The sequence below is a fragment of the Zea mays genome, chromosome 1 (genome assembly GCF_902167145.1).
Source record: "Zea mays cultivar B73 chromosome 1, Zm-B73-REFERENCE-NAM-5.0, whole genome shotgun sequence".
NCBI lineage: Eukaryota > Viridiplantae > Streptophyta > Magnoliopsida > Poales > Poaceae > Zea > Zea mays.
Window position 1 is genome coordinate 7,638,170 of NC_050096.1, and position 16,201 is coordinate 7,654,370.

Here is a 16,201-nt window from a genome sequence, read left to right on the forward strand (position 1 = left end):
GATACATGTTTTTTTCTTTTTCATTGACACCCAAAAAATAGCAAAAGTTGAAGTTCACACATAATGTAAAATTCAAAAATGGGTTAGGATTGGGGCCGACTTCACCAGCTAACGGTTAAGTTGTGCGAAACAAGTAGGGATGAAAACATATACTTATTCAAATGTCAATTTAAAGGTAAATCTCAAATTTACCATTCATATCATCTCAAATGAAAGATATAAAATTCAGATACAAATATCTAGATTCAAAAAAAAATTCACCTTGTTTTGTCGTAGGGAGCAAACAGTGCACAAAAAATATGTAAAATTTTATTTTTGTTCGTAGTCATGAGCTTGATAATAGAAAAAGATCAAGATCAAATTTCATGCATATCTATTTTAAAATATTAAATTTGTCATACTAAACATTCCAACTTTAATATCAAATATACAATTAATTGATCTTGTTGAGAGTAGAGTAGACATTAGTCAATGGTTTAGATAGATAGTTTATCACAAAAAAGTGCCATCCAGACCAATTTAAGGCGCATTAAGGACATGCTTGTCTACACTCTAGATTTTGGAGCCCTGGGTGACCCTTTTCCATCTTCATTTGGTTGTCTGGGCAGAAAGGGAAACACAGAGCTCATCGACTATCCAGCCTTGTGCCTGTGACGAAATGTCCGGAATGGCATCCGTATGCGTTTCGTCAAACATTTTTTTTTTAACTTCACAAGGTTTCCTGCGAGTAAGACGACGAAACCTTTTTTTAACTCCACAAAACTTCTTGCCAATAAGGCGATTTGGAACTTTTTTTACTCCACAGTATTCCTGCAAAAAAAAAAAGTTCATTCAGGGCAGCAGCAACCTTCGACATTCATGCACCAACCATTCATGGACTGTTCTAGGACTAAAATGATAAGCTCACCACAGACGAATAGAAAGAAGACTCGTCATTAGGTGTATCAATCATCTCAATCTGATGGCAGCATGCTCAAAATAATCTCTCCTTGCATCTGCATCCAACCAGAAAAATGCAACATAAAACTAAACATCCTAGCATTGTAGATCATGTGACCCAGAAGTCCTAGCTTTGTAAAAATCTCTGAACATGCTTACCATGTTTCATAGTTAAAGAAGGATCTTCTTTCTCTGTATAACCAACTACCTTTGCAGGATTACCTACAGCCATACTTTGAAATAGAAGGAAAACAGTAATATAAAAACAAATGATTAGGTTGAGGTACATAATATACATGGTGAAAGACCACTCAGCCATAGCAGAAATGATGAGCAAATTGTTAGCAGAATAATTATTGCACTAACAAAATGCATATTAATGTAACCATAGGCTGTAGGCTAACATGGGCACATGGCTACTGATTCAACTTGTCATGTAAGTTTCACTGGAACTTATTAAAAGTACAGATCTCCATTTTAACACCACTAAGGACACCTTCACACAAAAGAACAATAAGACTAGTTTGGGAACCTCATTTTCCCAAAGGATTTCCATTTTCTCAAGGAAATTAGTTCATTTTTCCCTTAGGAAAATAGGAATCCCTTGGAAAAATGGAGTTTACAAACTATCCCTAAGGAATTTTCTGGTAGTACCATCTAATGCCCAACTGGAAGGGTCAGAAAGGATCCATGGGCACATACTGCACCTGTTTGGTTCAGCTTTTTTCTGACCAGCTTTTCCGAAAATCTAGCTGTGGGGAGAATCTCGCTGTGTAGAGAATCTGAGTATCATTAGGATTACGTGCGGAGGAAGATAAAGTTGTCCATAGGGCTCAGGATCTATAAAGTGACGGATTACTATTATTGCGATGACTCAACCGATTATATGTTTATGTTGATTTTGAATGGTTTTTACTCAAACGAATTTTATACAAGCTGGCTGAAAAGATAAGTGTTTGGCAGTCTGCATCAGCTTTTGGTGGCCAGAAGCTGCGAAAAGCCGAAACAAACAGGGTCACTAGCCTGATTCCCACCAGCGTTTTGGATGGACTGTCTTATATAGATTTTCTTCTTTACTGATATAATCACGTATCATATATTTCCTCTGTCCCAGATTACAAGTCATTTGGCTCTTCTATGTGCATAGCTTTTGGTGTCCACCTAGATATACACTGTCTAGACTAGATACATAGTTACGCCAAAAACAACCTATAAATTGAAATGGAGGGAGTAGCTAGCAAGACTAGATCTAGCGCCTTTAGACACATGGTGTAGGTGTCATACTGCTGCCAAGCTATTTGTTCGCAATGTAGTAACATCAAGTTTCCAACCAAAACTCTGGTCTGTTTTCTTTAACCCTGCAAGTTACAGAGTTAATTTTGGACATCACCTGAAGTGAGTACAGGTGCAGCCACTAGCAGCTCAATCATTTTTTTAAGAAAGCACTCAATCAGTGAATATATGAATAGCATGCGCTAGACACTGGACAGTACCATTTAAATCATTTTCTTCTTAATGTTTGCTTTCTTTACAAGTACTATCACATCACACCGCAGGAACATTAGAACGTCCAAGCTTAGTAACCAGGTTCCCAGATCGATGGGATCGAGGAACAGGAACGTGGTACGCTACTAAAACAAGTTTTTAACACTACAGGAACGAGATTGTTCCCACGTTCCCGGAACGGAACGAATGTTCCGGAACGAGGAACGTGGCCGGTTTCTAAGCGTCCAAGTTCAGATCTGTTCCTTAAAGTTTTCACCAGCGGTGTTATTATGTAAGATTGTAATACATTAGTCTAGTTTCTAACCTGTGGGGAGGTACGTCCTTTAAAACAAGGGAGCCAGCAGCAATCATGGCACCTTCGCCTACATTAATATTGCCGAGGATAGTAGCACTGGCTCCAATTAGAGCTCCCTGACCAATCTTGGGGTGCCTATCTCCATGTTCCTTGCCTGTACCTCCAAGTGTAACACCCTGCATCAAAGGTCTGACTCATAAGATGGTGAACTTCTGTTCTTTTACGGCTTTCCCTAAGATAACTTTGGAATCTTACAGAATTTAACTACGAAAAAAAGGTAGCTGAGCTAGCTCAGTTGGTCAAGGGTGTGGATGTATACCCAGACCATCCAGGCGAATTTGGGTGCCTATTTCTAATGAAATGCTACCTAGTTCCTTTTAACTATGAAAAAAAGAACTCGCATGAAAATATTTAGAAATAGAGCAATCAGGTCATAATTATAGGATACAGATGTGAATCTAGTCAACCGAGGATTAAGTTTATTTAAGATTTCCGAAAAACTAAAGGGAAAATAGTAATGCGATACTGCAAAGCAAGCATACATAGGTTCCTTATGTTTCCCCACCTTTTTCCATTTTACTTATATATGCACATATCAAAAGGTTTTCCATGCCTCTAGAATCTTAGACAAAAATGAAAAATCTTCTGAACTTAATTGAATGGGTCGCAATTACACACAAAATATTTATTGAATAAATACAAACAGTATGTGTGTGCATAGAAATCATCTATTGAGCATAATAAAAACAAAAGAACAAACATAATCCAATAGTCTACTTAATTTGGCATATTACAATCTGAAGTTTATATCTAGTGTGTCAAACATAATCCAATAGTCTACTTAATTTGGCATATTACAATCTGAAGTTTATATCTAGTGTGTATAATATATATAAAAAAACTCGGCCTATGGGGGTTAGACAGCCCTCAAGTATTATATAAAGAAAAAGATCTTATCACGCAGGTCGAAAAAAACTCCGAACCCTTGTCCACCCATACACAGCGGCACTGTAGCCCATGTGAGAACGACCGTAACTAGGGCCGAGCCTTAGACATGTGCTTTGTCGTGAGACAGACGAGAGAATTTCTTTAACCCTAGCCAAAAATTCGCTCCCACGGAGAGTCGAACTCAGGACCTGACAAGTGTTACTCAGACCACTTAACCAGTTCATTTAGAAGCCCTTTCGCGCTTGTATATTATATCATTGTAGAATAATATTGCATAGGCTTGCCAAGTTTGCATGTTCACCCATGATTGTCAGAATAGTTAGTAAATGAAGATCCATAGTTTCTGTTAGAAAGTATATCAGGGCCTGTCGCCTGGCAGATATGTCAGTCGGCCTGTATGGAAGTATTGTCACCGATATAGATAGAGAGGATTAGGGGAGGATCTCAATCCCTCTGATTGAGGATCTGATTCTAGTCTAGGATCTTTCCTTTGGTGTAGAAGGCTTCCTTTTACCTCTCACCTTCCTCCCCAATATATACTTGTACCTGTATTGTCTATCATATCAATCAATATACACGCTTCCAACTCACTTACATGGTATCAGCCACCTAGGTCTTGATTCTTGCTCTCCACCCCAGCGCGCCTCCTCTACAGCGCTGCTTCTTCCCCATGGCCGACCTCCATCCCACCTCTCAAGTCATCGTCGATCCCGACACCGATGCCTCCGCTGATTCTGAGCGCGGCCCTGGCTGCCCGTGAGGCGGCTTTGGCTCGCGCCGCCGCTGCAGAGCAGGACGCCGCCCTCGCTCAGCGCGAGCGTGACGCCGCGGACACCCGGATCCGCACGGCTCTCGCCCGTGCAGCCCACGAGCGCGCAGCAGCAGCCCTCCCTCCACCAGTCAACGATATCATCCCCGGCGGCACTGTTGTTGACTCCACTGCTCAGTTCTCTGCCGTTCTTCTCCAACACGAAGCGGTCGCTCTTCTCAACCTGCACGCTCAAGTCGTCATCGTGCAGAACATTTGCGCCCTTGTACCACTCCTCGACGTCAACTCTACCTTCTATTCTCGGTGGCGTGAGTCCTTCCTTCTAACTCTCACCAAATTCTCTCTGGAGTGCCACGTGCTTTCCGATGTCGTCCACCACTCACCTGACTGGATTCGCATGAACGTCGTTGTTCTGACTTGGATCAACGGCACCATCATCGACAACCTCGCCGATACGATCTCAGAGTGTGGCGCCACTGCTCGCGTCTTGTGGCTCACCATCGACTCCCAATATCTCGAGAATCGCACGATGCGCACCCTCTATGCCGACCAAGCCTTCCACTCCTTCACTCAGGGCGATCTTTCTGCTGCTGAGTACTGCCGCCGCTACAAAAGGCTTCCTGAGGATCTTCGCGACCTTGGTGAGCCGGTCTCCGACAAGACTCTTGCCCTCAACATCATCTATGGCCTCAACGAACGCCTTCAAGCGCTCGGTCTTCACCTTCGTCGCACCTCTCCCCACTTTTTTGCAGGTCCATGATGATCTTACTCTCGAGGAACTCACCATGACCAACGCTGCTCCAGCAGCAGCCCTCGTTGTTGTCGCTGCACCACCTGGCGAGGTCGGCGGCCCCAAGCCACCTACACCCACTGCTCTCGCCGGACGCTCTTCACATCAGCCACCCTACCCCCCTCCCAACATTTTGGGGGCGGTTTTGGTCATGGCTCCTACTCCGGACAACGCGGCAAGCGAGGCAAGCACGGTGGTAGAACCTCCGGCAACAACAGCAGCGGCATCATTGGCTCTGCACCATCCTCCAACTACAACTACTACAACCCTTGGACGGGGGCCTTCTACATGTGGCCTGGCCAACGTCCACCTTCGACTCCTCGCACGCCTGATGCCTCGCCCCCACCACCGCACGCCCTCGTCGCCGGGGCTCCTGGCCAGTGGGCAGTTCCTGCTATATGGGTCGTCCCTGCCTACGCGGACCCTTCTTCGCTCGCACCCGTCTGGGATCAACACACCCTCGCCGCCAACTTCCAAACAGTCACTCTTCAGCAGCCACCTCAACAAGAATGGCATTTTGATACTGGTGCCTCCAGTCACATGACATCTGACGCTGATATAATATCTCATCCCTCTTCTTCCCAGCATCTTCCTACCCATATTATCATTGGTAATGGTCATCTCATCCCTGTCACCTCCACTGGCACCACCCATCTTCCCTATAATCTTTCCCTTCACAATGTTTTAGTTTCCCCCTCCCTCATTAAGGATCTTATTTCTGTCCGACAATTTACCACTGATAATAATTGCTCTGTTGAATTTGATCCTTTTGGTTGTTCTGTGAAGGATCTACCCACTCGGCGCAAGATCTTCTGATGTAATAGCTCTGGTCCGTTGTACCCCCTGCGGTTCCTGGCTTCTTCCTTGCGTCTACCTTAAGGCACCAACGTCTTGGACATCCCGGTCACGCCATTTTATCTCATCTAGCGCAGTCATCTGCAATTCCTTGTTATAAAAATACTAGCACTCATCCATGGCATGCTTGTCAACTCGGACGCCATGTTCGTCTACCATTCCCTACCTCTTCCTCCCGCGCCACCTGTAACTTTTAGTTAATTCACTGCGATCTCTGAACATCACCCATCACCAGTGTGTCTGGCTACAAATACTACCTTGTTATTTTGGATGATTGCTCCCACTATTTATGGACATTTCCTTTACGCCTCAAATCTGACACCCTCTCCACCCTAACCAATTTCTTTGCCTACGTTCGTACGCAGTTCAGTGTCACCATCCAGGGCATCCAGTGCGACAATGGTCGCAAATTTGACAACCTTCAAGCTCGCAACTTCATGTGTGTATGTCTTGCCCCTACACTTCAGCTCAAAATGGTAAGGTTGAACGTGTTATCCGCTCCATTAACAATATCATTCGCACCCTCATTCAGTCTAGTGTTCCCCCCAGCTTTTGGGTTGCGACTCCATTAACAATATCTTCTCAACATATTACCCACCAAAACACTTGCACTTTCTACACCACACTTTGCTCTCTTCAACCACAACCCATCCTATGAGCACCTTCGTGTTTTTTGCTACAAATGCTACCCCAATCTTTCTGCCACCACTCCACATAAATTATCTCCTCGCTCAACCCTTTGTGTCTTTCTTGGCTATTCTCCCCACCACAAAGGCTACCTATGCTTTGATCGCCAGTCCAATCGTACCATCATCTCCCATCATGTGGTTTTTGATGAAACCTCGTTTCCCTTTTCTGAGGATTCCAATCCACCCACACCAGCGACCTTCGACTTCCTCGATGATCACTCTAACCCGGTTACAGCTCCTTTTGGACTGTCGTCCGTGTCTTCTTTTTCAGGTACTCGTATGGCGCTGCCACCCCCACCGGTGGCTTCCTCACCGGTTGTGCCATCTGCTCCATCAGAGGCGGCGTTTCGGCCACCTGTCGCGCTGGCTGGCTCTATCGGCCCGTCGTCAGGCCCGGTACCGCCACCTACCCCGGTGCTCCAGTCTCCTGTCCGGATGGCTGGTCTCCCAGGCGCATCGTCTAGCAACACTGCCACCTGGGCCACCTGCAGTCCCTGACGTCCATGGAACAACGGCCCATGCTGGTCATTTCTACGGATGGGTGTACTCCCGTCGCCCGCCTACTGCTCCAGCACCTCTGACGACGACCGTCACTGCACCCCCCCATTCCTGTTGGTGCAATTCCTGTCGATTCGGTGGTCAACCACCACAAAATGACGACCCGTGGCAAGAGTGGTCTTTGATTTCCCGCTCTTTTTGAAGCCTCTGCATTGTCCCCCATTCCGAGGACATATCGAGCAGCCCTTACTTATCCCAATTGGCGCTTCGCCATGGAACAAGAATATTCTGCTCTTAATGGTAACCACACTTGGGATCTTCTGCCTCGTCCGCCGCATTGCAATGTTGTGACTGGCAAGTGGGTCTTCAAACATAAGTTCAAAGCTGATGGTTCTCTTGAGCGCTACAAGGCAAGATGGGTTCTTCGGGGCTTCACTCAGCGCCCTGGTATTGATTTTTCAGAAACTTTTAGCCCAGTGGTCAAGCCAGCTACAGTTCGAACTGTTCTTTCACTGGCTCTCTCGCACAGCTGGCCGATTCACCAACTTGATGTCAACAATGCTTTCCTTCAGGGGACCTTGTCAGAGATTGTTTACTATGTTCAGCCCACTGGTTTTGAAGATTCCACTCATCTTGATTATGTGTGCCGTCTCAATCGGACACTTTATGGGCTCAAATAGGCCCCTCGTGCCTGGTACAGCAGATTCGCTTCCCACCTGATTCAACTTGGATTTGTTGAGGCCAAGTCTGACACTTCATTGTTTGTCCATCACAAGGGTGCAGATATGATTTACTTTCTTCTTTACGTGGATGACATTGTGATAACTACCTCGTCCATGCCTCTTCTACGACGCACTATTACTGCTCTCCAACAAGAGTTTTCACTGAAAGATCTTGGTCCTCTTCATCATTTCCTAGGTATGCATGTTCAACATTCTACTTCTGGCATCGCTCTCTCAGCGCCAGTATATGATTGGGATACTTGAGCAAGCTGGTATGAGTGACTGCAAACCCTGTACAACCCCTGTTGATATCAACCCCAAACTCTCAGCTGATGGTGATCCTGTCTCAGATCCACGGAATTTCGCAGTCTTGCAGGAGCATTACAGTACCTCACTTCCACCCGTCCGGATATTGCATATGTCGTTCAACAAGTCTGTCTCCACATGCACGATCCTCGGGAACCCCATTTGGAAGCCCTCAAGCGTATCCTGCGCTATGTCCAAGGCACTCTTCAGTTGGGTCTTCACCTCAGCCCCTCTTCGCAGATGGAACTTGTGGTTTACTCTGATGTTGATTGGGCTGGTTGTCCCGACACTAGGAGGTCTACTTCTGGTTATGTTGTCTTTCTCAGTGCTAATCTCGTCTCTTGGTCCTCCAAGCGCCAGAACACAGTATCGCGCTCCAGTGCCGATGCTGAGTACCGCGTCGTTGCCAATGCAGTTGCTGAAGTATCCTAGTTACGTCAGTTGTTGGCAGAGCTCCATGTTCCTCTCCCCAAGACCTCATTGGTATATTGTGACAACAGCAGCGCTGTTTATATGTCCTCAAACCATGTTCAGCATCAGCGTACCAAGCATGTGGAAATTGATCTTCACTCCGTCCGAGAAAAGGTTGCCCTCGGTGTTGTTCGCGTGCTAAATGTCCCGACGACTTCCCAGTTTGCCGACATCTTCACCAAAGGCTTGCCGTCATCAGTCTTCACTAGGGCCTGTCGCCTGGCAGATATGCCGGTCGTCCTGTATGGAAGTAATGTCACTGATATAGATAGAGAGGATTAGGGGAGGATCTCAATCCCTCTGATTGACGATCTGATTCTAGTCTAGGATCTTCCCTTTGGTGTAGAAGGCTTCCTTTTACCTCTCACCTTCCTCCCCTATATATGCTTGTACCTGAACTGTCTATCATATCAATCGATATACACTCTTCCAACTCACTCACAGTTTCAGTTGATGAAAACATGGACATATTTGCCTGCCGCCTGTTTAGTTTGATAACCGGATAGTTGTTAAGGATGCAACTTGCTATATTGAAAGGAATGAATGAAGGATAACCAAACTATTTTTTGTTGTTTAACATGATTTTGTCTAGGACTAAGGCTTCATGGTTTAAGCCACCTGTCTTTTAAATTGTTTGAAATAGCATCAAATTTACTATGGAAGCAAATTTGATGCTATTGGGCCAACAGCTGGACGTTCTGGAGAGTGGAGTTCACTGATCTGACATGGATCACTGACTTACAGGAGGCCTTGAACGTCAATGTCTTTGCTGAATTCCTTGATCACATTTGTCATCTGCACCTTCCAAGGAATATTCAGCAAGGTCAGCTTGTGACGGTTTCTTCCAAGGATCAGTTCCTTTTAGACCTTGGGAACGCATATGGAAGAGTTGGGCTCTAGGTAAATGTCTCTTCTTCGTGTGGTTGGCTGTCCATAACAAATGCTGGACAGCTCTCCTGCGTGTTTGAGATAACAAATGTTGGATGGTTGACCGCCTGGCTCGCGAGGTTTGCAACATACCTCTCACTGCCCTTTGTGTGATCAGGAAGGTGAAACAATTAATCACCTTTTGGTGGCATGTGTTTACTCTCGGCAGTTTTGGTTTGGGCTGCTACAAGGGTGGGGGGCTCCTGAACCTCTCCCATCAATCAGAAGAGTCTTCCTTTGATGGCCCGTTCAGGAGATGAGATTATAGAGGCATGGCAGGAGCTAAGGGATTGCTTAATGATTATCTAGCTGCCTTGCCTCCTGAGGGGACTTAAATGTGTTTTTCTCCTCCTGGTTGTGGTAGTGTTTTGTGTTGTATCATGGGCAATCTGGTTGTTTGAGGGTGGTGGTGTGTTGATGTGTGTTTTGTAAGGGTTTCTCTGCCGGGCTTTCGTTAGTATAACGATACCCATCAATCAGAAGAGTCTTCCTTTGATGGCCCGTTCAGGAGATGAGATTATGGGGGCATGGCAGGAGCTAAGGGATTGCTTAATGATTATCGAGCTGCCTTGTCTCCTGAGGGGACTTAAATGTGTTTTTCTCCTGGTTGTGGTAGTGTTTTGTGTTGTATCATGGGCAATCTAGTTGTTTGAGGGTGGTGGTGTGTTGATGTGTGTTTTGTAAGGGTTTCTCTGCCGGGCTTTTGTTAGTATAACGATACGCAGTTGACCTGCGTGCTCAAAAAAAAAATCAAAATTGCTATGGTGATAGCTACCATAACAACATCATCAATTCTATGTGCTGCATATGCTTTACTTTTGTGAATAAGTATGAGTCAATGCTCAAGATAGATATCAAACAGTTGATTGATGGGATGGGAGCGTGTAACCTGCAACAAATTTTGCAGCACAGCAGCTTGAATTAACAACCAAAGGTTAAATAGACATGCTTCATAAAATAACTACTTTATCTTCCAATCTTCATAAGAATAGCAAGAAAGTAAAACAACCAAAAAGGATCCTGAAAAGTGCTAAGAACCATACTTCAACAAACCACTCAGCATTTAATATGGACTTCAATAATGAAACATAGAAGGGCAAGCCCGGTGCAGTGGTGAGAGCTATCTCACTGAGTCACCAGGTCGCGGGTTCAAAGTAGCCTCTCCGCATTTGCGGGGAAAAGCTTGTCTCGGTTTATCCCTTCCCCAAACCCCACCCATGTGGGAGCCTCAAGCACTGGGTTTGCCCCCTTTCAAGAATGAAACAATCTCTCAAACAAGAAACAAACATGCAAATTGTGTAATAAAAAATCATACGGGAAAAATTGTGGTGTTCCTTAAAGGAAAAAGAGGGTTGGTTTATGCATTCACCTGCATTAATGAAACCCAGTTTCCAACTACAGCAGTTTCACCAATGACTAGACCTGTTCCATGATCCAACAATATTCCCTCGCCAATTTTGGCAGCTGCATGTTAAAAATAAAAAACACTGAAGACACACAAAAAAAATTAAGTATCAAAGCATACAACCTAAAAAAATAAATAATCAAACATTTGGATTTCACAGCTGAATAAGCACCCATTGCAAAGCCATGCTCAAGGTTCTTATAACGACAAAACGTTGAAACACCCATGGGTGGAGTTTTGACTTTTAAACGTTTTAAACAACACAGGAAAATTTCAATATCATACTTTCAGACAATAACGTAAAGTCAAATACCAAACAACCAACATAAGTTCACATAATAATATTGTGCAAAATGGCATGTCCACAACCATATTACCACAATAACACAAGTTCAACTAATAGCAAGTCGACAACCACAAACAAAGTGGAATGAGATGTCTTGTAGTCCACAATCACAAACATAGCACAAAAGCAACTAAAGTGGAATGCAATTTCCACAACCACAACCGCAATAATGGAATGCATATGTGCAGTGAGCAAAATAGCATGTGCAGTGTAGTGTTGCAGTGGGCACATACCAGCAAGTGAGCAAGGCATGATGTCCACTGTCAACACTCAACAGATGCAGAGCAGCAGAGATGCAGACGCTGCTGGCCGTCCTCCAGAGCACCAGTTACCAGACACGGCAGATGCTAGACTGCTGGAGTGGCGGCACAGCGGTGGCCTGGAGGACAGGGTGACGGGCCGACAGGGCAGGCGGACGGGAGGACGACCTGGACCTAGAGTGACGGCGGCCTGGGTCCTGGTCTGGCGGCGTGGCGGACGTGAGGACGAGCCACAGGAGGACGGGGGGCGGGCCACGACGAACGGGAGTGCGCGGCGGCCGGTGGTCTAGAGTGTGGCGGCGGCACGTGCGTGCACAAAGTGTGCAGCGGCGGATGGAGCACTGCTCTGCAGGGGCTGAGAAGGTTGCGGGCTGCACCTTCTTAACTGGGCTGGGTCCAATTTGATGACTAGGGCGCTGGGCAAGAGTAAAACGTGAAACAACGTGACATTTAATGTATTCAGCGTTTAAACGCTAGAAAACGACATTTTACATCAAGTTGTAAAATGTTTCAGCGTTTTGTCATTTAAACGTTGTTTAAACTGCGTTTTAACATCGTTTTAATAACACTGACCATGCTACTTATTTTCTATCTTGGAGAACAAATCAACAAAGCTGACAATAGATATAGCTACATAAGCATTAAGTGCAGAACTTCTATGATGACCGAGAACTTTATTAAGATCAAACAAGCATAGACCAACAGATAAAATGAATTCTAATCTATTGACCACTAAGTAAGTAGATTGATCTATCAAGGCCTACCGTGTATTAACACCTTATTTACTTCCTAGTAATTTTCTAGTTTTCTGAGTTGCGTGTATAAATTTGATATTGTTGTATTACAGAAATTTAGTCTTCTAAATTGATAAAATACCTGGATGTATATCCACAGCAAAGACCTGCGAGCAATAATGATGGCAAATGTTACTCAAAAAGGAAAGACATATGCCTACAATAGAAACCTATCTGCTGATTAAGAAATCATGCTTCACCTCACTAATACGGCTTTGCAGTGCCAATGCCAAAACTTTGCGTCCCTGGTTCCATAATATATTGGCTATCCTGTATGATTGCAACGATTGGTAGCCCTGAAAACAGCGTACAAGCAACATGACAAGACACTGGACATCAGGGTCATATATGTTTTTGTAAGAAGTAGAGGATAAACCAATGTCAGAAACATGTAAACAAGCTACAGAAGGGGGCCAAAGGCAATTCAACCCTACACTACAAAGTAAAATGAGCAACCAAATTCTCCCTGCTCAGACAACATCCTGGAATGGATATCATAAATACGCACCTTTAAGTATAACAGTGCCCAACTATATTGGGCACAAGCTGGATCTCTATCTTTGAAAGCCTGAATTAGCAAAGCAGTTCCCATAGTTATCAATTCCCACAGGATGGTGTAGAAGAATAAATCATAAACAAAAAACAAAATGGGTTAGCTGAATAATAGTGACTCACCTGAGCATCAAGGCGAATGGAGCGGCATATATCTTTGTTATTCAGCATGACATCGTTAAAAATATCGATTAGCTGAGTAGCAAGCAATGTTGGATCTTCAAGCCTATTTGCAAGGACGAAGCTCAATGCACGCTCTAGGCAATCATGAGACAGCACACTGGCATACAAGAAGCTACTCAAAATAGGTTCCTTTTCTGCCTGTGGAGCATGACCATCAGTCCATCACACTGCCGGCCATCAGTTTACCAATATAACAGTAAAACTATGACAAACATGACCATGCATAAAGAGGTGAGACCGTGAGAGTATAGCATTAGACTAGTATGAGTAAAAAAACATCAAGCTTCCTACATATTTTAAAAAAAATACAGGGGTTGTTATTTCATCTATTAGGTAGACATAAAACTGAAGTAGACTGTAGTTATGCTTAATGTTAGTTGCATTGAACTGGATTTTGTTACTGCTTTTGAAGCTTAACTGAGCAAAGCTTCCTACATAATACATGCAAGAGATGCAACTTCACATGACTTTTTGGCAGAAACAGATCACAGCATCATCCAAATTGAGTTGCCAGCAAATTATTCTTTGTTTTATCTAGTGTTGTGTTACAAACACAATGGCATGGGGACATATATAGTTAGAAAATAATTCACCTAGTTTGAAATCCAATCCATTTTTGGCCTCTTGATTTCCATGGATAAGCTGAAACCACGACTATTACACACTCCAACCAATAGTTTTAAAGGCAGTTCCTTTTGTCACATCAACTAAGTTTAGCCAATAAATTATCGTGACCAATCCACTCTACCGTTGAGGTAAAGAAGGAAAAAAGATCAAATACTCTAGGTTACTAGTAGTATACTAGCGCGTTGCCACCAGAAACGAAAATATAGTCAAGCGGGTTCTTAAAAAGATGCCCAAAAAACCAAGAAAACTGATGGCAATTAAAAGCCACTCAAAACAAACATAGCTTTAATTCATCATCTTCATGGCACAAACAAAAGCGCAAGCTGCGATCCATTCCAACAAATACTCCAACCGAGGTCCGGAAGCATACTCACCTCAGACTTGGCCTCCGCCTTGACGGCAACCCATATGGGGTCCTCGGGGGAGTCGACTATGCCGCGCGCCGCCGCCACGGTGCTCTCCCGCGAGCTCCCCATCACGTAGATGGGGAAGATGGCCTCTGACCGGCCCCGCCAGTCCCCAGCGCACGAGCCGCACCAGGCGCCGGCACCGGCGCCCGGCGCGGCCTTCACCCTCGTCTTCGCCGACGCGTCGCCCTCCACCTTCTCGAGCATCAGACACCCGCAGGACGTCATGGGGGTCGAGCAGCGATGCCCGGAGCCTCCCTGATCCTAGGGTTTCGTTCGCCCTGCGGCGACCCGACGCGGCGAGCCGAGCGCGTGCGCTTGGCGCTTGCGGCGAGGCAGGCGGGACGGGCGGGCAGGTGAGAGCGCAAAGAGGCAAAGGCGCACACAGTGGAGTAGAAAAAAGAGCGGTTGGGAGCAAAGTGAATCGACGGGAGCCCGAGACGGCCACTGAGTGCGGGGAGACGCCGTACGGGGATGCGTGTTCGGGGCGGCCGGCTGGGCGGTTATGGTGAGGGTTTTGGCGCCTTGTGTATTTTGCTGTCTGGTGACGGCTTTTCGCCGGGATTTTGCGGCGGTCGGTGGGGACCGAGCCGGGCGGCGGCGGGGGACGTGAATGGACTGCAACGGGCCTACGGCATCCACGGCTTTGCTTTGCCCTCTGCTACGCCTTTCGGCCGGGCCCCGGGCGGCGGGCGCGGACGGTGGCGAGGCGTCCGCGGGTCGGTGGACGGGGCTCGGAACGTGTGGGTGTGGTGCGCGGAAACGCTGCGCGCTCGTGGCCGTGGACGTGGATGCTGCCATGCTGGAGGCTGAAGCTGGAACGGGCGCGCCGGCGTGGGCCTGGGCTGCGTGCTTCATGCCGTCTGACTGAGGGGGTGTTTGGTTACCCAAAACTAAAATTTAGCCTCTGTCCCATCGAATGTTTGAACCTCCGTTCCGGGTATTAAATGTAGTCGGATTATAAAACTAATTTGTCAGCCGAAAATTAAAAGACGAGACGAATCTAGTCCAGTTGGTTGGGTCTATATTTCATACTCCTATTTAAAAGTCAAACGCTTGATGTGACCCGGGCTAAACTTTAGCAGGAGCAACCAAACACCCCCTGAGGATGGTGGGGAAATTCTGAGCAGGAAGGTATTCAGCCTAGAGGCTAGATCCCATGCTGAGTACACAACTTTTTTACAACTTTTTTTACATACTGTGTGTTGGGACGATATATAAATCTTTGGTAAAATATTAACATACAATAATTAAATATAAATACTCGACGACCGGTGAGTCAGAGGCCAACAGGATGGCTTGCTCGACGTCCTCTGAATCCTCTATGATGATGTGGAAGAATCTGGATGAGGGAGAATGCAACATGAAGGATGAGAAGAAAATGCTAGTGGTTGTTGCTTAGCTATGCATGCAAGAGATAAGTATTATCGTATTTAGTTATTAGGCGAGATATGGGTAGAAAAAATATATCTATGTGTTTCGAGCGTAACACAAGACGATGAAATTCGTGCGATATAAAGATAAAGATATTTAGACCATAAGTTAGATTATAAAGAAGTATAAAAACTTTTTTAATAGAAGGGACGACGATAGAAATCAGAAAAAAAAACTTATGTTTTTATTGGAGTAGAGATATTGTGCCTGTTTATTTTTTTGCTTCTCCCCATCACGCTTAAATTCTAAAAAAATAAAAGATACTCACGAGTATTCGATTCTCACATATTAGCTCAGCGAGCGAATTGTTGATTGTGTGAGACGAGAAATAATTTAGACATTTAACAGAATTTTCACTTATTTTCGGGGCCGTACCTAGGGGGTGCCACTGGTGCGGCCGCACCGGGCCCCTTAGCCACTGGACGCTAGCATTTTTTTCTGTTAAACCTATCTACTCTAGACACAAATACGCAAAGTG

At 45.3% G+C, this 16,201-nt stretch overlaps 1 protein-coding gene across 2 annotated transcripts; it reads right to left on the reverse strand.

The window, feature by feature from the left end:
* Positions 1–350: 350 nt before the first annotated feature.
* Positions 351–14,884, reverse strand: LOC103631673 (probable serine acetyltransferase 2). Of its 2 annotated transcripts, XR_004852616.1 has the most exons (11): positions 14,257–14,884; positions 13,196–13,393; positions 13,029–13,088; positions 12,721–12,816; positions 12,603–12,627; positions 11,085–11,179; positions 10,759–10,963; positions 2,750–2,916; positions 1,099–1,172; positions 908–995; positions 353–810 (listed from the first exon to the last, which is right to left on the reverse strand). XR_004852616.1 is itself a non-coding variant. In XM_008652529.3 (10 exons), the coding sequence occupies exons 1-9, from the start codon at positions 14,515–14,517 to the stop codon at positions 949–951; spliced, it is 1,023 nt and encodes a 340-aa protein (XP_008650751.1). In that variant the 5' UTR covers positions 14,518–14,848; the 3' UTR covers positions 351–810; positions 908–948. The 2 variants fall into 2 exon arrangements, 1 of the variants encoding a protein (XP_008650751.1); XM_008652529.3 differs by lacking the exon at positions 10,759–10,963 and having other exon boundaries at positions 351–810; positions 14,257–14,848.
* Between the last annotated feature and the right edge of the window lie 1,317 nt (positions 14,885–16,201).